Consider the following 26,576-nt stretch of genomic DNA (forward strand, 5'->3'; position numbering starts at 1 on the left):
GGAATGATTGTTGGCGCCAGACAGGGTGGTTTGAGTATCTCAGAAACTGCTGTTCTCCTGGGATTTTCACGCACAACAGTCTCTAGAGCAGCACTCCTCAACTCCTGGTCCTGCGGACGGCAGTGTCTGCAAGTATTTGCTTCGACCGTGCGCTACACCACCCGATTTCACTAATTATTTTACCTGCTTGGTTAAGATAATACGATAATTAGTGAAATCGGCTGGTGTAGCGCACGGTTGAAGCAAATGCAGACATTGCGGCCCGCAGGACCAGGAGTTGATTAGCGCTGCACCACAATACCCATATGTTCCATTTCATTCCTGTTTAATCAGAGAAGTATAGTATATTCCTAAAGCAGGCTACCAGAGTATATGGCTACTATACAGGTATGAAAATAATTCACGCTGTTGGTATATGGTTATTGATATTTATTAATGAAATGAAGACTAAATGGAAGACCATATGGCCGCATCTTCGATAACGCTCTCTCGCAACGACTGCCTGTCGTCACCTAGCGGTCGTTCACTGAACTTGACGAAAGATATTCAATACTCCGGATCCGAATTGGGTGAGTGGGTGAGGGAGGTAGTGGAGCGAAGGGGAGTGAATCGAATCGCTGTAGATTGGCACGGCCGGCGGTGCGTGAGTGGGTGTGCGAGAATCCCTTTCTCGCCTGCTCCGTTTGTTGGTCCTACAACAGAAAGCTGCAGTCATAGCCGACTTTTTTCTCTTATCTTTGTAGTGTAAGCAGGTGGAAACGAATCGCTGTTTGAAGCATGCTTTAGTCCATAGTAGATGACAAAAACGAACCCCCAAATTAGGGAGTGATGCTGGCGTTGGAAAATACATCGAGATAAATTAATTGATGATCGAACAACCGACCAGGTTTCTGCTGGTTATTTAGGAAAAGCGTTAAGTACGAGAAGAAAAAACAACGGGGCTGCATCTGTGACAGACATGTTCTGAAGCGAGCAACCAACAGTAGGATGAAGGCGGTGTTGAGGACTAGAAGACGGCGGCTCTTCCGTCGGCTCTGCTGTTGTGGAGTAGGACTCATAGCCTTCACCTGGATGGCACAAATATTGCACGTAACAGGTGAGTTGAATGTTCATTTTAAGACACGGAAAACACTAGCAGGGACACCGGATGAATACTTTACAATTCCGATATCGCTGCCTCATTAGTGAGGAAAGAAACCGACATTACAAGTTTCACTTGATATGACCTTACATTCTAATATAGGATATGATGCCATGTACTATTTATGTGGTATTTATAATCATATATTCTGTTACTCCTACAGTGTCGATACGTTTGCCGTTGGAATCGACAATGCACTGATGATCCTATAATGCGCGCATACGCGTATAGCCACACTTGCGAAAACTGAAGCAGCGGTGCATACACATGCCTTCAGTAGGCTATAGTCCGCATATAATAATCTATAATATGTTGTTGTCGATAACTCTTATCAATAACCGGTTTGTTCGTCTAAGTGGGACAGAAGATTTTGCACCAGATAGCACATAAAATGTTAAGTTAAGAGAGAGAGAGAGAGAAAGAGAGAGAGAGGGAGAGAGAGAGAGAGGGTGGCTTCAAAAAAAAATGTATTTCAACTATATAGTGTCAATTTATCGTCATATCAATAAAAAATTAAATCAAACTGCACCTCACCATGCTGAATCCCATGAGCCCTTGATCTGGTTTGCTATAATGTATTCTGTGTGTCTATAATTCAGTGATTACAAATGCATATGTGGACTGATACATGATTTAATCAGCATTCAATTAGAGATTAAAAAAACTTACGCAGTGAAACCCACATTGGCTCCAGACACTATTATTTTTGTGTTTCCCTGTTACTGACAGGCAGTTGGACTGACTCCTTAAGGATTTTGCTGTTTCTGTGAACCATGTATCTGACATTGTCACAAACCAGTTCAGGAAAATGATTTGTTGAAGGCTACAGGCCAGTTTATCCCACCAGTCTGAACCTGGTCACCCCCCAGGCTCACAAGTGGGGCTCTAATGCTGACCACTGTCTCTGCTCCGCGCTAATTTCTGTTGCTCCAAGACAGAGCTCTGGCTTCAGCATCTCAATTGCTCTGATGCGTTTACAAATGTCTACCCCCCCCCCCCCCCCCATCCCCCCTTATCCCACCCCCCCCCAAAAGGATTACACCATGTTTTCACCTCAGCAGTGCCCCTTTTTCCTCCCAGGGGTGTAGACAGAGGTGTCTCTCGCACCTTACTGAAAATGGTGCCTGTTGATCTGAAGGACAAATCTGTTAGCGACAGGGGCCTGTAATAATGCTACATTATTAGCATTTTTCTGTTACCTTTCGTCAGCTCCTGACGTCTGCTCCGCTACGGCAGAATTGGGATCTGCGCACACTGTATTTTCCTTAGTTCCAGGGCTGTTATTTGTTCCCTATGTGACGCGGAGCGTTGCCCTTTTGTTAGGGCGGATGCTGGAGTGCTGGGTGTTAGGGGTCCTGAATGGGTCATTATTCTGTCCCTGCCACACTCCTGCGCAGAATAAAGACGCTGAGGTTACATCAGGATCCTGCCTTTAAGGGGCTTGGTAAAATGGAGGCGTTCTGCTATATACGGTGGGCTCCCGGATAAAAATGAAGAGAAAAGACTGCATATAATAAATAATAAATAAACAACACGGGTAATATTCTATCGGTTATGCTCAAACATTCATACTCACTAAGGACTTTATTAGAAACACCTGTACTCCTACTTGCGATTCATGCGATTATGTTATCAGCCATTCATGTGGCAGCAGTGCAATGCATAAAATCATGTAGATACGGGTCAGGAGCTTCAGTTAATGTTCACATCAACCATCAGAATGGGGGAAAATTGTGATCTAAGTGACGGTGGAATGATTGTTGGTGCCTGACAGGGTGGTTTGAGTATCTCAGAAACGGCTGATCTCCTGGGATTTTCACGCACAGCCGGCAAAAAGGCCTTGTTAATGAGAGAGGTCAGAGGAGAAGGACCAGACTGGTCAAAGTTGACAGGAAGGTGACAGTAACACAAATAATCACACATTACAACAGTGGTATTGCAGAAAAGCATCTCTGAACACACAATGCATCAAACCTCTAAGTGGATAGGCTACAGCAGTGGAAGTCCGATGAGTCAAAAAAATAAGTCTAATAAACACCTAATAAAGTGCTCACTGAGTGTATATGGGAAAATGATGTACTTTTATTTCAATGCATTTCCTGTAATGTTTTCATGTTTTTTATGTATTATTTTTATGATATTTTTTTCTAAATTCAAAATGTCATTGTGACTCATTGAGGATATCCCTGGCCTGGGATAATTCAAGCAGTGAAATGTGGTTGATTAATCAGTTTTCAGTAATGGAGGAGGCTTGTACCTGTGCATCACGCAGTCCTCTTTTTTTGGTCATATCTAGCTATAAAACACTGCCAGCTAGCTTATCACATTCCTGTACAGTGGCAACAGTGTAACGGTGTGGTTCCAGGGATGTGAGAAATGTGCACTGGACCAGGTGATGAACATACAGCAGTGGTCCAGGGGGAGCAGGCTGTTTTTCAGTTTGAGTTACCAACTGAATAACAGTCATGTGTCTGAGTCAGAAAGGACACATTAAGACTGCGGACAAGTTAAAAAAAGAAGTGCTAACCACGAATACTGTGTTTCCTTTGCACTTAAAATACTGTACTACAAAAAACAACAAGCTATAGATCTATAGATCTATAGATCACATCATTTTCAAACAAATTCTGTTAGTCAAATGTTTTCTAACATAAGTGCTACAGTTAAATTATGCATTGCAATACATTAAAGATGATCATGTTTTTCTTAAAAGGAATCCATTAATATAAAGATTTGCTGCTGCTGATTTTGTACATTAGGTTGAACAACAGATTTCACTAGCCTAGAATGACATATGAATGAACCAGTGATATGCTCTAATGACCTTCTATATACAGTGTGATCCCTTCCTTTTCACTCAGCTACTGCTAAATGAGGTTGAAAAATACCACTGCAGCTCTGCACACACCTAACTGACAATAGGTAATGAGGTCTACAGTGGTACAGCAGTCTGAATGGGGAGCGCCAAGCAAATGCACTGGAATGCAGAGAAGTAGTTATTTTGTTCTCAGTTTGAAGCTAGGCTAATTTAGAGGTTCTGAAGGTTAGGGCTATCTTTGTTTTCACACTGTGTTCAGCACACGTGACGCTGGTGGTTTTCATAGTTAGCCAGAATCATTTGTAAATGGGAAGTGCTTCAATGTAATCTTGGAATAAGTCACGCTTTCCTCTGTAGATTTTGGGGTAATTATTGCTGAATGGACTACCTTTTCATATGACTCTCACGGGTTGCACCCTATGGCTCTCTGATTAGCTCAGAATATGAAGGGTCTTCACACACAGCCAACCACACTCTGTTCACCCACATCCAGCCGGCATGGTGCAGCCCAGAGTTTTCTGAGCTGGCTGTGTTGTCACTGAAAGTCAGATAGATGAGTAGGGGGCTCAATGACTCTCCCTCTCTCTCTATCTCTCTCTCTCTCTCTCTCTCTCTCTCTCTCACACAGACACACACATACACACACACACACACACAGAAAACGCATATAAATACAGCCACAACACTCCCAGATGGACATTAGGACTGCAAGCAAGTATATAAAATATATGACGTAACATAAAACTACACTGCAAAAAAAAAAAAATTCTTGACAATTTCATATCACTTCTCATCTTGAAACAATAAGCCTTCTTCATTTCCCCTGGTATTGCGTTGCTGGCTCGCTCTGTGCCTTGACCAGAGCGTGGTTTTGATGTTTTTACTCATCTCTCCTGTACTGAATGCAAAGTTTCCCCAAGACACTGTGCCTCCACAGAATTCTCCAGCGTCTCTGCAATCATCAGAGGAAAATCCATAAAACCTCACATTCAGATCTCCATAGTCTTACATATTACACATCGAATAGATGTGTGCAATATATAAATACAGAATGAATATAATGCTTTGCATTTCAGAGTATGCACTTGTCACAACCTAGCAAATGAATTAAACATTACAAGTGTACAATCAAAGTATGTGTCTAAAACATTAAAAAGAACTAGACATTTCTGATTATACATGTTCATTATGTTATGCAAATATATCTTGCTGTAGTAGTGAAGTTCAGGAACTCGAGAAGCCATAGTGAATCAAATGGAAATTGCCAAAGAAAAAAAAGAAAAATCTAAACTGTAATTATTTCTTCAGTAATTAGTCCTACAGTACAGCTGGAGTTTTCCAGTATCAATTTCAGTATTGTAAGATTCCTTTGAAATTATGCTCATTTTGCCATTTTACATTTACAGTTGCTTGCTCTCATCCAGAGCAACTTACACAGTTTTTTGATTGACATATAGGACCAATTCCTCTATGTCTTATTTGTTGTTTCTTGGTGAAATGTTTTAGTAAAGCCTCTGTGGTGTGTATTTTAAATGGACATTTTCCGGCAGAAATGCCAAAGAATACTAATGGGAGGGCTGAATGTTTTTGAGATTAAAACAGCTGAGCGTATCCACAACACATTTTCTGTGGAGTGACTCCTCCGAGCAACATCGTGAAAACCTGTCTCTATGAAACTGGGAGCTCTGTCAACATGAGAATGTTTTATTCTTTCACTGTGTCAGCTGGAGAGGTGGGATCTAAATAACACCAGACACTGTGAAGAAGCAATCCATCCATCATGAATATTAACCAGATGAAATAGTTGTGAATAAAAAAAACCCACTTTCATACACAAAATAGAATATGAATGAAAATAGACTTCAGGAAATGACAACAGCATAGCCCTGCCTGCATAATTCTGTCAGATGCAGGGAGAATTGGGACATATAATTGGCAAGTCTGTGTTCCCCCCTCCTTTTCCCTCCTGACACCTTAACGCAGATCTTCAGCTGTAGTTTGGTGTAATTGGGTCCTCTGGGAGTTGTAGAAATGGGCTTGATTTGGCTCACATTTCTTAGCCAACAACTCTTTCTGATGAGAATAGATTTCGCTTGTAATTGATAGCTTGAAGAAGCATTACATTTTAAGAATATTTTAAGGTTTGACTGAGATATAAACATATGAGGTGATAATGGCATTGATATATAAATATAACTTAATATATATGAGTCAGTCTATTTCATTCTGTCGTTATGTAATTATGTAAAGTGTAATTAATTATTTTTCATTAATAAACCGTGCTGTTTATTGTTTTATTTTTGGGATGAGGATTTCCGTGAATAGTAATAAGAAACTCATAAAAGGAAATCCAAGGCCATGGGTACCAAGGCCATATGAAATGTAATAGTCAGCAACCATTTATATTAAAAATGTTTTATTTAGCAAATCTGCTGAAGATCATCCTATTCAATATTACATCAAACAAGCCTTTTTCATAGCATAAAAATCTTGTGTGTGTGTGTGTGTGTGTGTGTGTATCTGTGTGTGGGTGGGTGTTTGCGTTTGCTCTGAAGCTGAGTGCAAACAATGTCTCCAGAATTAGTTTCTGACTGGCACAAATATCTCCCTTTTTGGAAATGTTTGGATGGAGCCAAATACCTAGTACTCTCAGTACTCTCTCTCTCTGTGTGCTGACTAATACATTCACTTTTTTAAAAATATAACGCAAAACCAAGTCGTGAACATATGAAGCCTAAGATATTCCCATATAATCCGCATGAGTGACATGAGCATCAGGCCAGGAATTCAAAGATGCCTCAATTATTGCGAATGACAAAACCTCTCTTAGTCCCATTCACAAACATGTTCTTCAGGTCCATGCACTTTCCACATGACCCTTTTCCCTTCCAAAGCCTAGGCTCTACAGTATGTCAAGTGCATTTACAGTAAATCCCAATAAATATTGGATATCCTGATTTAAGATCAAGCAGAGATCATGCATAGGGCAGCCTGTAACGTAGTGGTTATCGTGCATAGGGCGGCCTGTAGCGTAGTGGTTATCGTGCATAGGGCGGCCTGTAGCGTAGTGGTTAAGGTAAATGACTGGGACATGCAAGGTCGGTGGTTCTAAACCCGGTGTAGCCACAATAAGATCCGCACAGCCGTTTGGCCCTTGAGCAAGGCCCTTTACCCTGCATTACTCCAGGGGAGCTTAGTCTAATCAACTGTATGTCGCTCTGGATAAGAGCGTCTGCCAAATGCCAATGATTTTGCTGACTACAACATGGAGCCAGAAACCCCAAAATCCAACTTTTTGACTTCTGAAACAATAATGTGTGTGGAGTACAGTTTGATATGTGATGACATGCATAATCTCATTCCTATGCAGCACTTGCCTCTTTGGCGCTGAGACAACAGGGGTTTGCGTTTGCACACATCTTACATGCAGACTTGATCCCTGGATACTGTCTGCTCTGTACAGCAAGCATTGTACACACATTGGGCAGATGTTCCCTGTTTGTATAAGCTATTAAGATTTATCAGTAGCCTAGTACTGATTGTTTATCATGAAAGTACATAATATCCTCCTTAACATAATACTTGTTTTGGATGACAGAAGTAATATGTTTTTTCCCAAATATTTTTTAAAAATGTATTTTATCCCCTTTGCAGTTTAGGTTAATATGGTTCTTTTTGGATTAAGACCAGACACTGAATTGCTGGGTCTTAAGGAGGATATCAAAATGAAATAAAAACAAATCCTCAGCAAAACTTTGCAGTACATTCAAAGTCAACTGCTGTGGGTTTTGTCAAAAAAGCACTGCTGAGCCCATACAGTATGTAGTGTGGATGGGGGCTGACAGCCAATGTAATGCAGTGTCTGATTAAGTATTAAACACTTTAGTAGCACAAATCAGACTGGTATAATTTGTGAAGGCACCTGTTGCTTTAATAACAGTGGTAAAGTTAGCCAGTCAATTGGCAATGTAATGACTGGGAAATAATGACATAATAATGGCACTTAGGTACTTGGGATTTGGGTGCTCATTCTGCTGTTCAGCCAGATCATTTCGTCTGCATCTGGTATTTGGCCCAAAGTAAAATAAATCTGGTATAAACCAAGACCTGGGAACTCTTCAATAGCTGGAGTCAGGCTGTGCTGATGTCTGGTCTTGCTGGTTTATTTGATGTTATTATGTTATCATAGTTAAACAGCAGGTAATTTGCCCGTTTCCATAAAGTCATTAGTCCTGCGTGGGAGAGAAACCCCAGAGCACCATGGGTACTTAGAGCGGGCTCTGGAGACCTGGTTCACTGGGTAAGTCTGGTGGCGGATTGCCTCCTCCTACTCAAAATAGACTGACTAGAAGATAAATGTGCAACAGCAAGAGATGGCGGCATTAAAATGACCCAATCCCCAAACCAGAGAGAGAACGAGCAGGTGGCAGATGTACAGAGTTGGCTCACAGAACTGACTCGGTTGATACTTGCTTTCCCTTGTGTGATGCATTGCATGCAAGAGCCGGCACTAGGAGGGGAGTAGGCACAACATTTAAAAAAGGATTGATTCCCCCCCACCTTTCTATACGTGACTTATTCTCCTTTTTCATGCGTGCACTCCTGACAGCTAGCCTCGGGTATATTATTTCAGTAATTACATAGGGCCTTTAAATATGATGGAATGTAAACCACACTATTACCTGACTCCAGTCATAAAGGAATGTGAGAATGTGCTAGTGATCATTCTTCCACCGCTGAGTTTAATTACAGACCTGGAATCTGATTTCAAGCGAGTAGATTTTAGTTTTAATGAGCACTTGATTGGATTGTACCTGCAGAAGCGCACCAGGGATTTGAGTCTGTAATGAGGCTGATAGCATCAGGCACTATGGAGTGGCACAGTGGCTCTCTGTGCTGTTCTTTTCTATTCTATTACAAACACTACTGTGTGTACTACAGAATATGTCCTAAACAGGTAGATCCTGCAGTATACTCGCAGATGGCATACTGTACAGAGAAAAGGTGATACTGAACACTTTGTTGTAACTAAAGTCAGATAAGTGCTTAACATTTTTTTACTACTTTTTCTATGTGTTTGCTGATCTACAGCTGGTACATTTGTTGGAAATTAAGAAAATGCAGTTCACAACAGAGTCCCTGAGTTTACAACACCCAGTGGCAACTGGAGGCCTATCTCATGACTTGAGTAATGTTGAGTTGAGTAATGAATTTTGGTGTGTCCCATCAAGTGAAACCCTTACTACCTGGGCAATACTCTTGCCAATTATGCTTTTACCCACAGGACCTTTGATTAGCTGGGACTGACTCTGTCCAGGTTTCAGCAGGCCTGGAGTGTGTTCACTATGAATGAGTTCCTCAACTGGATGCATCGCTTGGGAGTTCAGTATCCATTTTGAACATGTAATTTTCAAATTATTGCTCCCTAAGGGTAATGCATTTGGTTAAAGCTATTGTTAGGAAAAGCTTTTGCACAAATTTTGTAGGAGTCCTCCAAGTTTTTAAACTGCTCCCAACCAGGACAGACCAAAATATAAAAAACGGTCAGTTAATTAACTTAAACTGTTTTGTGACGGGCGGCACGGATGGTGCAGTGGGTAGCACTGCCGCCTCACAGGAAGGAGGTCCTGGGTTCGAATCCCCATCGGCCGGGGCCTCTTTGTGCGGAGTTTGCATGTTCTCCCCGTGTTGCATGTTCTCTGCGCTTTCCTCCGGGTATTCTGGTTTCCTCCCACAGTCCAAAGACATGCAGGTTAGGCTGATTGGAGAGTCTAAATTGCCCATAGGTATGAGTGTGTGAGTGAATGGTGTGTGCCCTGTGATGGACTGGCGACCTGTCCAGGGTGTATTCCTGCCTTTCGCCCGATGTATGCTGGGATAGGCTCCAGCCCCCCTGCGACCCTGTTGAGGATAAGCGGGTTCAGATAATGGATGGATGGATGGATGTTTTGTGACGTCCTTGTTTTTGTACTCGTCTTAACCTATATAAGGCTTTGGTTTTTTTTTTTTGTAAATAGCTTGGAGCCATTTGCACATGATAATAAACCTGGCGGGAACACATGGACTTTCTTGGGAGGACCTGAAGTTTTCTGATGGCTGTATTCCTTTGATACACTCAGAATCTCTCCAAACGTCCTGTTTATAAACCACTCATTTAAAAAAAAAAAGAGTCCCCACACAGACATGGTAATGAGCCTGCTGTCAGCTCATTGAGGCTATTTTTGGATCTGATTAGTTTACGATGCAAATGAGGCCTGGCTTAGCCTGACAAGCCTATCCTAATTCACAACTGCCTCCAGACACCCCCTTTTTCTGTGAATGGCTTGGGCCAGGTTTCTATGGGAACCGGAGGAGATGTAAAGAAAGCGTTTGAAGGGCTGTTTTATCGACAGATTTGTGTGGATTTAGTGACTGCTAGCTTCTGTGGGGTTGGCAAGGGGTTGTTGGGTGGTAGTTGTGTACGGTTTGTGCAAGGTGGAGAAGTACATTTCCTCTGTTTCTGTGTCTATTCATCTGCCTGAGCTTGGCGGCCATGTTGTTGTCCTGCTGCTTCAGATCCACACAGCAAACGCTTTTGGTATTTTTGTTGCTTTTTTTGTCTCCTGCAATCTTGAGATTCTTTTTTTAGGATTGCACCAATCTTATCCAATTTCCTCCGCGCACAAACACACACACAAAGGAGATTTGTATGCTATGAAAAGGGCTTGTTTTATGAACGTTTCGTCACACTCACAATTAAATAATATTTATTAATATAGATGTTATTTGCTGAGTTTTATTTTATATGGCTTTGATACCTACAGTTTTGATTTCCGATTTTTAATGAAAGGTTATGCTGTTGTGACGAAACTGTGATTGTTTTCATGTTTTTGTCTGTTTTTATACTTCAAGGTCATCTTCCATTTTCCATGATAAGTGAACTAAAAGAACTAAAAAATATCAAATGTTGAAGTTTGGGAAACAAGAGAATTACTTGGACAGATGACTCATTAGACTCAAAACCATTAGCTAGCATCATATTACAAAACCAAATGATGATACTGGTCAGAGCACCCCTAGGAAATTGTAATGTTAGGTGAGAGCCCACAGAAGGAATGCATTTCTTCATTCAGAGCGAATAAAGTAGACAGGCTGTAATTTCTAAATTGGTTATGTGGAACCATACTGATGCCAAAGATAATTCATTGTTTAACACATTTCATGGTACAAACCTATTTAACAGCGTATTTTGATGCTGTTGTTACTGCCTTTGTACGGTTTATCATCTTGAAATGCCAATCATAGCAAGCAAAGTATTTAGCATTTATTTCAGTGATATGTCATCTACTTGGGGGCATTGAGTAAACTCATAATTAATCTTAATTTAAAATGAGCTGCTAAGATCAGGTCAGGCAGGATAAACCCATCAAGTAAATGAACCAAGTGGCTCAGGCGTTTATTTCTTCCATGGGCAATAGCACAGGCAGGCTCTGAGGGATGTCCCAGATTAAAGGCAGTGAGAAATCAGGCAGAAACTTGTTGTCTGGGGCTATTTGTTGCCTGTTGTGCAAGAAAGAATGCAAATCAGTGCTACTCATTGGCCAGATTGTCACACCAGACACCCAGGTAAAGGGAGGGTATGTATATTATCTGAAATGTGGATTGTATTTAACCTAATGTAAAAACTCTCAGGGACGCATAATTCTGCAACATTGAAATTCTGTACTGTGTACACTCTTCATAATAATCTACTTCATAATGTGAGTATTAATGTGCTTAGTGCTTTAGTGGACCTGGCCCTCGGTCTTCTCTCTGAGAAGCAGAATTTTAAAATAAGATCAAGATCGGTAACCAACACCAATAATCACGTTTTATTACACCGAGAAAGGCCCGAGCTGAATTACTCTCTGAAATGCACCGGCTGAATTGCTGCAATTTGTGCAGCAGAGTACTGAACAAATGGTACAGACAGGCTGTGGGTGGCCAATCACATCGAAATTGCCACTCCTTTCCTGGGTGATGATATGGCCAATCATGCTTCACCCCTTCCTGGATCCAATCAACATTTGTCCTTAACTTTGACAGGCAATTTATTTTCTATTCTTGACAAACACAGTTTGTTGAGTTCAGCCACTATACCCCTAAAATGCTGAATGTGTGGAGAAAAAGTCTAATGCCTGTATTAACATGGAAGCCATGCAAATTTGCATTAAGGCAAATGTTGATTGAATACAAGCCTCACCCTGGTGTAAAATCCAGTTATGACCAGCTTGAAATACTACTCACCAACTGTTTATATACACAGCTTGAGCTGGTCTAACTGGTCAAGGAGCTCAAAATCTAGTTTGAGTCTGCACTGGCACATTCAGTCACTTAGGGCTCACCTGTATAGTAATAAACGATTTGTCATAGTCATAGTGTGTTTTTCATCAATTAATTTAGCCTATCTGTGGTACACACCTCTGCCTTCCAAATGCATTGTGGTTTATTTGAAGTTAGGCATATGAAGTCCAGCATGCGAAAGATAAGCTATGGCAGCCTGTAAGAGAGTAATGGACCAGACCTGATAAGTAGGTGATAGCCATCCCTGGGGGTAACCTAGTTGATTCCATTTCAATAAAATGTCAAAAATGGTAAAACTACTCTCACACAATATTTTAAGCACTATCTGGTTGATTTTTTCTTTCTTTCATTGTTTATCTGTTTATACTTTGACTTTTTTCCGGGTTGATATTTGTCACCACTATGACACCAGTAGCTGCAGATGGAGCGGGCGTTTGTGTACTCTCGCCAGACACAAGCCTTTGATTCTCTGACGGTTCTCGTTACTTAAAGCCGCACAGCGGGCCGCGGGGGACCTGGGCCTGCTGGGGGGAGGATGCGCATCATTCGGGGCCGGCTCTGGGTAATCTGTTAGGCCTTTGCTGGGTAGCTAGGAGCCACTGATGCAGTGGACATGAAAGGGAACCTGGACAGAGGTCAGGAGGTCAGTTGGACCCTGATTGCTGCAAACTCCCAGTCGTAGTTGACTAATGCCACTGCGCCACCACAAACTAGCGCTGGGCCAGCCTGTGGCCAGTTGAATAAAGTGACTAGCACCTCAAATAAAGTGACTAGCACCTCAAGTAAAGTGACTAGCACCTCAAGTAAAGTGACTAGCACCTCAAGTAAAGTGACTAGCACTTCAAGTAAAGTGACTAGCACTTCAAGTAAAGTGACTAGCACCTCAAGTAAAGTGACTAGCACCTCAAGTAAAGTGACTAGCACCTCAAGTAAAGTGACTAGTACTTCAAGTAAAGTGACTAGCACCTCAAGTAAAGTGACTAGCACTTCAAGTAAAGTGACTAGCATCTCAAGTAAAGTTGTAGGGGAAAAATTCACAGAACAAAAGATCTCCCTCCTAAAAGCATGATAAACAATCACAAGTCAAAATCAGACTCCACCCTAGTGAGCAGGCTGGTTCCTCCAAAGCGCTCGATGATGTATGCTAAAAGTGTATCAATATATCCGTATTAAAGTATGATATGTATCCTGTATAGTTTCAAACTGATTACATGCTAAATTGTGCTAGAATTACACAGTGAGTCAGCTAGCTGGGGGGGAGGCGTCTCGAACTGTGTAGCCAAGGACACAGAGCGAGATATGACTTTACAGCTGATTTCTCCAGGACTCTCGATGTTTTATGCCAGGAGTGTATCTATTTGACCTAGAACATTAATTATAGCTGAGCTTATGAAAACGCAAGAAACCACAGTGAAAACTGTTGAAATGAGAGCAAAGAATGCAATGTACATTTACTCACTTAGAAGAGAATAATTAATCAAATATTTAGTATGTCTGTATATTAGAAAAGCATATTAGAAGTGAATATTAAATCAAATGTTTAGTATGTCTGTATATTTTCAAAGATTACTGCTGCATAGTTTGTCTTATAAAAGCGAAAGATACAGAGTGACGTGTATGGATGACGTGTGTGTTAGAGGGGGGGCATCCAGAACTTTATGACGTCTGGTAGTTTGCCAAGAGCAGGTGCGGGGTGAAGTGAGGACAGGGGGAGTCCTGAACTTTGTTCTAGTTGGCAGAACGCCCTGAACATTGTACAGAGTTGGTAGAGCATAAGGACCGTTGGCAATTTGCCACAATGACGTTGTGGGAGGAGCGTTGGGAGGAGTTACGATTAGAACAGTGTGGGTGATTTGCCAGAATGAGGTTTGAGGAGGAGTTGTAGGTGGAGTAACTGTGTATAAAATGGGTGTAAAAATGACAGTCAGGGTTCAGTTCTGGAGAACTGATCCAGCTTCATGCGCTGCTGCTAATAAAGTCTGATTTTCCTGAAGAACTTGCTGCCGTGGTGTCGCGAAGATGTTTTTCGACAAATTGAAGATTTGGACGTTTGGACGTTTCCTAGACACGACAAAGTAACTAGCACCTCAAGTAAAGTGACTAGCACTTCAAGTAAAGTGACTAGCACCTCAAGTAAAGGATGAGCTCCTTCACTGGCCAGCTACTCAGGAATCTGCTGTCTGTCTATTTTAGATTACTTGGAGGATGATGTGATAAATAACTAGAAATACATTTGTTATTTAGCTGAAGCTTTTATCCAGAGTGACTTACAGTTAATTAGACTAAGCAGCACTATCCTTCCAGGAGCTATGCAGGGTTAAGGGCCTTGCTCTCGGGCCCAACAGCTGTGCGGATCTTTTCGTGGCTACATCGCGGCTTGGACCATCAACCTTCTGGGTCCCGTTCATGTACCTTTGCCACTAGGCTACAGGTTGCCCCACTAATGTGACGACAGTCTGCAAGAAGTAGTGATGGTATGTTCCTGTGTGCTGCCCCGCCCTGCCCCCCCCCCCCACCCCTCACAGACACAGATCACCCCAGCTCCCTCTCCAGTGAGGACCACTCCATCGCTGACCGGCCCACACGCCGGCTGATGCAGGCCGTGGAACAGAACCACACGTCCGATCTGCCCCGTGCTGGTAAGCGCCACGTTGTTTTCTGACATGCAGTTCTTCTCCGCATTTCTTGACGTTGCTAGAATTTGGCATGCTTTCTCCCCTGATGAAAATGTAATAAATGTATCATATACAGAATGTCTGTCTTATTTTTATGTTTCGATATACAGTGTATGGCCATATATTATATTTCCATATGGATTGTATGAAGCCTGTATGTCTGCCTACGTTACGTTTCATTTTCAGATCTCAGGTGATTTGTCAGCCGTCTTGTAATTGGAGAGCACGCAATGTGTCTACAGGCAGCACGACTTGCAGAGATATATTAAGTAACACTTCTCTGATAGGGAATTATTATTTAACATACTGTATTTTGTGAATATTTGATATGATTTTTTCAATCACATGAGCTCCCTGCTGTAAAATCCAACTATGCCATCTTGAAAATTGAGTTGATGAAGCTGGTCATAGGCTGGTCTAGCTGGGTATGAGCTGGTCAACCAGCTAGTGCTGGTAGCTTGTCTGACCAGCTGTTTCAAAACATAGCTTGAGCTGGTCAAACCATGTCAAGCTGGGAGATTGTCTGAATTGGTCAAGCAGCTACAAGCTGCTTTGAAAAGTTAGTCTGAGCTGTTTTTTTCAGCAGGGTTGATATGTGAATCAGAATTTGCTTTGAAATCCTTTGATCTTGACTTGGCTGGTCTGGTTCACAGAGATAAGCTGTACGGCTCATATGTGAAGTGCGGCCATTTTATGCATGGAAAATGCATGATTAAGTGCACTTTACATAAAAATTGCCCATCTTCAAATCTAATAAATGCATTTATGGTATACTTATCCATTAAATGTATGGTTCAGAGTCAGCTTAATTACAGGTCCTGACGAGTGGCTTGCATTTTAGAATGTACACCGATGTGCTCGCATTTCTTTAAACTGTTTTGCACATTGTTATGTTGGATTTAATGTTCTCACCGCATAGAGTAATTTATAATAAACCTATTGTATGCATAGGTGTAAAGCATGGGTTTAGAACCAGTATTTTATTCTAATCACCTGGAGCTGCTAATTAGCACAATTCAGCCAGGAAGTAGAATTAATTCAATCAGCTGGCTGAGTTCATGGGTAGAAGACACACATCACTGGACTTTTACTTTCTGACCCCTGAACTTTCCATCTCTGATACTATACTGTAACTAGGTTACATTTGAGCGTTGATGCCAATGAGGGTGCTGTCAGTAGTTTTCTTTATTCCTGATTCAAGATGTGTTTTTCTTTATTCCTGTTTCAAATCTTGAATACATTGGCCAATTCCACTCATGCACATTTGTTAGCCAACATACCAAAGATGTACAGTGGTCTCAAGAATTATTGCCACCCCCTGACTGGCAATGCACAAAAACTACTTACACGATTACTGAGATAAACTCAGAATGCTGAACATCCTGTGCTCCAAAATTGAGGTTGCATAATTATTGTTTATTAAATGGTAAATAGTTGGCATTTATATAGTGCCTTTATTTTTTGCATTGCCAGTCGGGGGTGCCAATACTTCTGGAGCACACTGCCTATAAAATGTATTTCATTGCTCTTTATCCAATATTATGTCCATGGCTCATGAACTGGAATTTTTTACTTGTTTACCCATGTATAAAAAAATCTGAACATTCGCCAATATAGAGGCTATATTTGCTTACTTTTGCAAATATAGCACTAGTTCTCTGTAGCATGCATCAGCTTATTCTGTCACTGGTTGTTCACAATTTCATTACCCAGACTGCAAATTGACTTAGCCAAAGGCTTCTTACATTTCACTGGGCCAAGCTGTTTTTCTGTAATAAAACAAGCATTCGCATTTAATTACAACACATCATAATTTATACACCGGACGTCTTTTTATGAAGTATAAACTTGTTAATTATATTCATCATGTAATCACTCTCGTTGACACAAATTAAACATGCAGGTGACACCAAGTGATGATCACTGCTCTAGTTCCCATGCCACACCCATCCATTCTCAGAATGGTGAACACGGCTGTTACCTTCCCGAGAGGCATCAGTGTTCACTGATTCAGCACATATCTGCTACATTTCTCAAATGCTAGACATCTTCCCGATAACGGAATGGTTCCACACCTGTACCATTCAAATGATCTGCCCTTTTCTTACCAGTCAACATTTTAGAATGGTGCACTTTGAATCAACAATTCATGAATTCATCAATATTACACTAAAGCCCAATTCCAACCCCGAACCCCCTGACCAAATCCAAAATGCTATGCTCTCCTTGATAATGTTCTTAATCGTCACTGCTCACCTGCATTCAGCCCCTTTCACCACAGTTTCATCACTAGCTGTACTACATATGTATTGTTGTGTGGTACAGTAATGGTAGTTATTGTGGAATTGCTTGCCCCAGACTCAGCCATCACCCGGCCTTACAGGGCTGTGGGTCAGTGGAGCATGAGAGGAGAGGGCTGAAATAGACTCATCTTCCCTGCACTGTCAGTTCAAACACACACAGCGGCCTTATTTCCTGGACTTTATTTCCCAGTTCACACACGCACACACGCACACACACACGCACACACGCGCACACACACGCACACACAAATAACAAAGAGACACAATTCAGACTCTCCTCGGGAACCCGGAGTCATGGGCACACGATGTGCAAAGTGATCGATCCAGTGTCGGACATTTGGGATGAATATCACTGTGGAATGTCTGTGCCTATTCTAAGCCCTACTGTTCCGCGCTTGTATGTGTGTGTGTTCGTCTTTGAGCATGTCCTGGTGTTGTACAGGGGAATTTTCTCATCCTGATTTTTGTATGTTTTATAAATCCTACAAAGTGATTGTAAAAAAAACTGTAATGCATTAACACAGTGTGTGTAACTGCTGTGCTGAAACATTCAGACTGCAGCTGGCGACCAGTTGATAAGGGGAGGCTAGGGTTTGGGCTTCTAAATACATTGGGGAAAAAAGTAATGTTGACTGAGGAAGAGAGATATTCAACATGTTTACAAGAAAAGATACGTCTTACAAAGCAGAAAAGATAAGGTATAACATCAAGGCCCGGCTTCTGTTTATTTAATGTGTCCACACCAACCCAGGCCCCTGATGAGCAATCAATGTGACACACATACCCCGTGGTAGTAAACATCTTCAGAAATCTTGACATTGTACCTTGGACATTGTAAGATGGTGAATGTTTAGACAGCATTCTCTCATGTGTTAAGCAAGTCAACAGGTATAAAATGGGACTGCCCCTCTTGCATTTTGGGGAAAGTGTTGGTAAGCACATACCCCCATTCTTTATTGGCTTGCAAGTAAAGAATAAAAAATAAATACCCTTGTTGTGTTGAACCGGGTTCTTCACCCTCTGCTGAAATAGGAATAAGAGGATATTTTCACGACAGTGTGTGTCATATTCGCCCTGAAGGATGATCGTATTTGTGTGTGTTCGTGGGTGTGCAATGCTTGTGTGTGCTTACTTGCATGCGTGTGTGTGTGTGTTGGCACGTGTGTGTGTGTCGGTACGTGTGTCGGTGTGCGTGTGTGTATGTGTGTGTGTTCATGTGTGTCGGTGCGCGCGTGTGTGTGTGTGTGTGTGTGTTGGCACACGTGTGTGTGTGTCGGTACATGTGTGTCAGTGTGCGTGTGTGTGTATGTGTGTGTGTTCATGTGTGTGCCGGTCCGCCCGTGTGTGTATGTGTGTGTGTGTGTGCACGTGTGCGTCTGCATTATGACTCAGTCTGCCTGGGAATCTCTCCCCCACAAGAAGTAGAGATTGTGGTAATTATAGAAGCAGCCTCCGTCCACAGGCAATCCACCAGGCGAAACAAGGAAACGCTCTCTGTTTGTGTTTCTTCACAGTCATAAATAGGATGAGGGTTTACGTTACTGCAGCCAGGACTCCGCCACTTTCACAATGCCTGCATATACAGTTTGTAGCACTGCAGTATCCTTATTTGTAATCAGTATTGATTATTTCTATAAGCCAAGCCTTTATATTTCCTCATTGCTTTTCTTCTGTTGCGTGTAAGCTGCTCTGACATCTTGCATGTTGGGCTTTTAGAAGAAATACACAATGTGCATCCGGGGTTTGATTCCAGTCGTACGCTCTTAGCTATCTAAAACAAGCACTATTCCCATGAATGGGAAGCCTTTGGCTATGTTTATTGTGACTGTACAGTAATGTCCTCTCACTGAAAAAAGGTCGTTATTTCTCCAGTCGTATTGGTCTTCTAATTATTCTTCAGAGAGAGTGACTTTGCACTGTGTATTCCACGGCAGTCATCTGCTGGAGCAGGCGTACCTGGATGAGCCCGATTTTACACTCTGAATCATAAAGTTCCTCTCTCTGTAAGTGTGGAATTGGCCACTGCCGTTTGCAAGTTCTACCTCTGCTGAAAGGTATAGAGCAAGGATCAGAAATGTGCAGTCCTTGAGGGCCGAGAACCGCTGGTTTTCCAGCCTCCCTTCACCTGGGAGTCAGGTGTGAAGATCCTGGCCAATCAGTAGCACTAATTATCGGGGAGCAGAGAAAGCCTGGGCTGGATTTGGATTAGAGGGCCAGAGTTGACGACACCTGGTGTAGAGTGTGTGTGCCACACAGCTCCTCTCATCACTTAAGCGCTCGTGAGCTCAGCTATTCTGATGTTAAGAAGTAGAATTGTCTGTTGAACCTTGTCAGGTGTACAGAGTTTTCGTTATAAATTATTCAAGAGTTCAATATCTAATCAGCGATAGAGACTCTTTGAAAGGATCTAATCACAGAGATGTGGCATGAGTGGGGCAAAGTGCATTGTGTGTAAAACTGTGAGCAAACGATGCAGCCGTTTGAAATTTGACAGTTGAATCGATGAAACAAGGCACTCATTATCCGACGAATCCAAGGTAACAAGGTGTTTGTGTGGTATGTGAACAGCATGCTCTTAAGCCTTTGTTTATTTATTCAAGGAGTTATTATGTCATGTTTGTAAACTGTACGCTGCCAAAAGAACATCCAATCTGCTTCTGTCTTATTGGGCATCTTTGTCACACTACATTCAATTTATACAATTTTCACTATTTCACCTCTAGCTCTCACATTGCATTTGCTTGTCTTTATCTACAGTACATATTAGCACTCATTAAAACCGTGCAATAAAAATCAAGACATTTGAATGAGTGATCTTTCTAAAATGTCGAACGGACAAATGTATAATATACAATAAATTCATGACATGCTCTGTTCCGTATTTTTCCGTATTTCTCTACCGCTACCAACTTTGCGATCTTAAGTGTTTTTTATTATTTCATAAGAACCTGTGTCAACCTATGTGTCAAACAATCAGTGAGGGTATATTTTTTATGAATGCAATAAACAAGCAAAACTTTCTCCACCCCCCCCCCCCCCCCCCCAAGCGTCCTAGTCAAAGCTTTTCACACCCCATCTCTTCCCGCTCTCTCGCCATTCCTTAAAAGGATGCAGGCAGAAGCCTGTACCCGCAGTCGAGTCCCTTTGAGGCCTACGTTGCTAGGCAACTGAATGCTAAATTTTTAAACCCAGGGAAGTCTGCGTTCGGAGCAGTCGGAGCGCTGGGCCGAGCCTCGGGGGAGTAATGCACGCAGGGAAAAAATAGAGCTGCGGTGTCTTTATTTTTAGAGGTGCCGATAATGATTGCTTTATGCATTATTTATTTACGGCCTGTAAAGATGACGGAGCAGTGAAATCAAAGAATTATTGGTTTCCACTGAGATTAATTCACCATTGTCGGGGTAAAAAAAAAATCTTTGTCCAAACATATTTCAGATTACTCGTCTGTGGAGACCTTTGAATTGTCGAGGGAGCGATTCATCACAGCTGCCAAAAATAGTGCGTCGTTTAAAATGGGAACAATGCGTGTTAATTGCCTTGATGACAAAAAGGCAACAATGACAATAATAGCCATTCCCAACAATAACACGCCAGGCATGGAATGATGGAATGAACAGCTTTTGGATTGTTAAGAAAGCTGGTTCATTAGTGGATGTCTGAGATTCTGCCTAAAATGTAATACATTAATACCTCGTTCCTCCCTGAAACCTCTCTCTCTCTTTCTCTCTCTTTCTCATACCTCACACCATGTCTAATTTTAGGATCGGGATTCAGTCTTTTGTGTAAGCTTTGATGTATTTGTGAATTTTAAATTTGTTTCTCTTCCTTGCCTTCCCATTGTCAAGCTTGCTTGCTATAATTTAGGATCTAGTTTCTTCTTTAACTGCTGTCCTGATCCAAGTGGATTTCTGTTGCTTTCAGCTACGTGATCCATTCCCCATTGACCCCATAGGTAACTGCGTCTGTCTATAAAATGTGCTTGTGTGCTGCCAATGCAGGGCAAAAAAGAGTACCCATAAAATCCTGACCTTTAACTGCATCAGAATTGTTCAATAATTATTTTGCACACCAAATTCCAACTAATGATTGATTGAAATAGGAATGGTGCTACACTTTCATGTTATTTCAAAATGTAATCAGCCATTCCTACTGCAATTCCTGACAAGATAGCTAACAGACACTCTTTGAACAAATGTATTTTGTATCCATTTTTTTAAATACACAAAGATGCACCCTATGAGGTTTTTTTTGCCTGTGTTGCAATTAGTTGCCTTTACACAGCATGAAATGTGTGTCTGGTGTGAAAGACTGTCAGAGTGGTGAAGCCTCTTTTTAGAAGCAGCAAATCATTTCACATCATTGGATGTGAAGGGTGTTTACACAGAAGAAACTTTCCACAGATGTTGTGGTGTCTCAGAAGATATTTTTTCACCTAAATATTATTTACTTTGTATTTGGTAAGACGAGTAAGTGTTAAAAAAAGTCCTTTCCTGAACATTTTACTTATTTAGTTTTACTAATAGCAGTTTGTACTAAACCTATTGTTTAGTTAATTGTCTTTATTTCTTTGTGATTTGAAGGGGATGAACTGTATACACTGTAGCATTGATCACAAAGCCAACAGGTCATTGCTGGTTTTGTAAAACATAGAGTAAAAGGTGATGGGCCTGCTGCAGTTACTCCTGACTTGGTACTGCCTGAAAGAAGATTGAGGACAGGGGAATGTACCTGACTAATAAATTATTAAATATAACTTGTCATTTCCAATTTAGCCTCTCCCAGTTTGTAATGCCAAATTTGGAAAGGGTGCAATCCTGCAGGTAGATCAGAAGTGTGGAAACAGATAAACATTGAGTACTTGCTAACCCCGGGCAAAACAGCAGGCAATTTGACAACTGACACAATGTAAGCCATAACTGACACTGTGAGGTAGGCACAGTAACTGCACTAAGAGAAAGTCCCTCAACTGCCATGTTCCACATGCGTGCCGGCTTGATTCAGTTCATAATCTGGCCCTGAACCAAACATGTCCCCCTTCCTACTATTACTAGGTTCATTTCTACCTAAAATACAGTTGAAAGCACCCTGCCCAGTATAACATAACCAAACCCCCCGCCTCGTACAGTGTCAGATTTCTGTCTACTATTTTACCCCCCCCACACCCATTTCTGCTTATCCAGGCACATGAATTGCCTCCTTTCTGCTGAAGTTATTGTGCTCCCAGGTTTATGCAGGTTCAGTCTGCCTGCTGTAATGCCATTGTCACAAACTATTAGTGTCTCAATCAATCTGTGCGAAGCGTGAGGGGGGGGGGGGGGGTGCGATAAAACTAAATCTGTCCTGGAGGACTGATCTCAGGAGTCGATTCTCTATGTGCTGAAGGAAAATGGGCAGGAGCTGCTGTAGAGGGAGAGAGGGGTGGAGAGAGAGGAGAGGGAGAGAAGGGGAGAAAGAGAAAGAGAGGGAGAGAGAGAGCAAGAGAGAGAGGGAGTGAGAGAAAGACAGGGAGAGAAAGAGAGAGCAAGAGAGTGAGAGTGAGAGAAAGAGAGAGAGAGAGAAAGAGAGAGTGAGCAGCATGTGGCAAATCCTCTGCCCATCCTCTTCAGATCACAAAGTGGTCAGAGAGAGAAGACGTCTCTGTCACGAACAAATTTCCCATTGTAACAGAAGGCAGCTAGACTACTGACTGCAGCACTGCAGATTTCTAGTGAGGAAGGATAGGCTTTACTTGGTCGGTGCCTCGATAGCTGTAACCAAAACATGAGCGGGTCTCTGCAAAGTAACACGTCCAGTGTTAATTGAGCCCCGTCTGGCCATAGTGTATATACCCTGTGATTTAACACTGAACACTACACTGTGCGTTGCTTCATCTCTAATCATGGTGGGCCAGAGAGCCTCCCCACCTAGGATTATAACGTGCGGCTTTCGCCTCCTTTGTGTACTCATTGTGCTGCGCTGTGACGTAAGAAGATGCAGCCACGCTAGGATTAGAGTGGAGAGAGGGTGAGGGACACCAGTGACCACGTGGGTTAGAGCAAACGGAGAAATCTTGGACAGGTTTGTTGTACCATGCACTCTGCTCCTCTGCAACTCCTTAACAAGGCTGACCTCAGATCAGCCCTGGAACAGATGAGCAGTGCACATGCACTTAAAGTCGGCTGTTATTTCACTAGTCACAGGTCTGGGATCAGCTGAACCGAGGGGAGAGGGGAGCAAAGGATAGGTTGCAGCAGTACCTTCTGCAGATGTACGCTGTTCTCATGGAGAGCACCGAGAACGTGAATTCGCTGAACTGCTGTGCAGAAGAAACAGGTCACTGCAGGCTGCCCGGAGCCCCTTCAGCAATAATGCATGTGCGCTTGGTTAAATTCTGCTCCTGCAACGTGAGTCTACCTGAAAAGCGTACCTTTTCCCTGACAGATCGCCCACTTGTGTGAGGGGATTCTCAGTTTCTGCTTTGAAAATGATGCCCGTTGCATAGGGGGGTGTTGGCATTGAAAACTGCTGTGATTTATTACCCTGGTGTAAAATCCAGCTATGACCAGTTTGAAATACCAGCTACCAGCTGTTTCAAAACACCGCTTGAGCTGGTCAAACCACGTTGATTGTGGAGCTGGTTGAACTGGTCAACCAGCTACCAGCTGTTTCAAACCCTAGATTGAGCAGTTTTTTTCAGCCAGGTATAACCGTGTTTGAAGATTTCACACGGACTCTCTTGCATCCCTGTCCTCTGTCCAACAGGCAGTGGCTCTCCTGTCTTTATTTATTGTGCGGGCTGATGTGGATGGATTGAGAGCCATGCTTACGGAGAGATTATATTGCCGTCCCTTTTCTGATCCCTTCCCCACACATTATTGGATCAGCCGCTACACGACAGTCCAGCCTCAATCTGCCAAGACAGGGCAGAGGAGCGGTGTGACGGCAGCTGAATCTGCTATTGTTTCAATCTGATCCACCCGCCCGCCACTGCCCTCGTGACCCTCTGCGCACTCAGGGGCTGATCCTGGATCTGTGAACGCAGCCCATAATCCTCACCTCAATCACTCCATGCAAAATCATGCAACTGATTCGGGATCAGTGCTGCGCTGTCCTTCTTGAGCTCGGACTGGGGATTTGGATAGATGGCAGTGGAGACAGACAGACAGACAGATAGGCTTTGCCATCAGCCCTGATTTATGCATATATATCAACCTGGGCATATTTCTGTATTGATAACTCATACTTATTAAAGCTTATGATATTCATCAACCTGGGCTTATTTCTGTATTGATAACTCACACTTGCGTAATGTTTTACGGAGAATAGGATTAGCTCATTGTTGGGCTAACTCCACGTGTGGAGCCTCACCCAGTTTGGGGTTTAGAGGACAGAGGTCACAGACTGGTTCTGATTTCTGGTAGGTTTTTTTTTTTCGACGCATCCTCAAAATGTCCAACGTTCCCCCCCAAATGCCAGTGGCGGAAACCGAGTCTCTCTGGCGTGACTCAGAGAGAGGGGGCCTGGCAGGTCCCGCTGACTGCATCAAATCACATAAAAGCCGGTCCAATCAATCAAGCCACCTTCCCCGCGCTCAGTAACAAAAGCCTCTCACGGAGACGGGGAGAGAGGGCACAGCCACAAAGCAGAAGCCCAGCCGACACCAGCTCTCCCAAGGACGCCGAGCAAAAGAATCTATTTTGAGAAATGCGCTTCTCTTTTGATGTGTATTTTTTTCCCCCCTCCCCTCACATTTCACATGCAGTCCCCAGAGTAGCCCTCTGTCCACGTTTCTGCGTCGTATGAGTGCTCGCCCTCCCCCCCTCTCCTGCCATCCAGGCCGCTGCAATTGGCTCCCCGCCGCTGCCTGTCAACATCCTGGGGGCCAATGGCAGCCCCTGGGAGAGGGTCTCCATGGCAACTGCTGTGTCAGACTGAGGCAACTTGTCAAAACCTATATATGAGCCCCATTCTTCGGCGTTGAATTGATGCTGACAGTTAGGATGCAATTTCAGGGGTATAAGGGGGATGGGGGTCGCCAGCAGAAATTCCAGCACTGGGGAGATTTTTTTTTGGGGGGGGTGGAAGTGATGGAGTGATGGAAGTGTTGTGTGAGGCGTCCCTTGGTAAAGCTGAGCTTACCTGACTAAAATCAGATTATGGAGGTAGAACAGCCGTTTGGAAGAAGAACCTTCTAGCCAGTTGCCACGGGTGACCAATAGGACCTTTGCATTTAAATCTGGGCTGCAGCCTGTGTTTTTGTGGAAATATTACTGTTTCAAATATTGCTTAACATTAAAAATGGAACGTTGAATGTTATCTTGAATGAGATGTTATAATATTATATTAATTTCATGTAAAAGGAAAGCAGCCTGGTTTTGAAATGAGCCATAATGTGCATGCTCAGAGGGATTCACCCTCACATGTTTATACACATGTAACCCCCCCCCCACACACACACACTCACAAACTGTACTTACACACAGAAATGCACTCTTACACACGCACACACAAATGCGTGCGTTCAGTAAACATATGCGTATACAATGTCTCCTGAGACCCCTATCCCCGCTCAATCTCTCCCTATCTTTCTGACACACGGATTTTCCCACAGTTCCTCTCCCCCTCCCCAGCCACAGTGTGGATGTTCCTGGAAGGCTGAGTGAATGTGCGTTCCTCAAACCGGCCCCTCAAGAGGGAGGGAGGGAGAAAGGGAGAGAGAGGGGCGTCAGGGATCTCTTGTGCCGCTCTGGCAAGGCAAGTGAACTGACACCACGCCCTGGCGATTAAGCCATATCGGTTAATCTTGGGGCTCGGCGCCAGTCCTTGCACTTAATTCCTCTTCTTTGACCGTGGATAATCCAGCGCACTCTCCCCGTCCTGCCACTGTGCAGCACAAGGGAATTAGGACCCTCTGTGTATTGTGGTTTGGTCTCTTTCCAAATTTGAACAGCTGCACCTGAGGATGGGCCTGTGGATGTGCCCACTCCAGTTAAACAGGCATGATCCAAAAACAGAGGCGTAAGACAATAGTGCTAAAAAAGAAGGTGCTATAAAGCATTAGCTGTGATGTGAGGCGGCGGTATTGCGTGGTTGTGTGCCTGCTGAAACCGCTGCCAGGGTGACGACTCCTTGACGCCTCATTTGTGCGGAGCGAACTGCCTGTGTGAACCCTCTGCCCACACCCAGTGCTAAAGGTCATCATGCTGGTCTCCCTGCGTATGTACTGCACTGACAACCGCCAGGAGCTGGTTACAAGGTGAACAGCGTGTGTGTGGGGGGTGGGGTGTCTGTGTCTGTGTGTTTGTGTGTATGTACATGTGTGTGTGTGTGTGTGTGTG

General features: G+C 43.0%; 1 protein-coding gene across 1 annotated transcript in view; it reads left to right on the top strand.

Moving 5' to 3' along the window:
* The first annotated feature begins 944 nt into the window (after positions 1 to 944).
* slc24a6a (solute carrier family 24 member 6a) overlaps positions 945 to 26,576 on the top strand; it is a 44,139-nt gene continuing 18,507 nt past the window's right edge. The window contains exons 1-2 of the mRNA XM_061234913.1: positions 945 to 1,096; positions 14,807 to 14,920. Of these exons, the coding sequence (XP_061090897.1) occupies positions 988 to 1,096; positions 14,807 to 14,920 (223 nt within the window). The 5' untranslated portion in view covers positions 945 to 987. The remainder of the gene's footprint in view (positions 1,097 to 14,806; positions 14,921 to 26,576) is intronic.

The sequence above is a fragment of the Conger conger genome, chromosome 3, assembly GCF_963514075.1.
Source record: "Conger conger chromosome 3, fConCon1.1, whole genome shotgun sequence".
Classification (NCBI taxonomy): domain Eukaryota; kingdom Metazoa; phylum Chordata; class Actinopteri; order Anguilliformes; family Congridae; genus Conger; species Conger conger.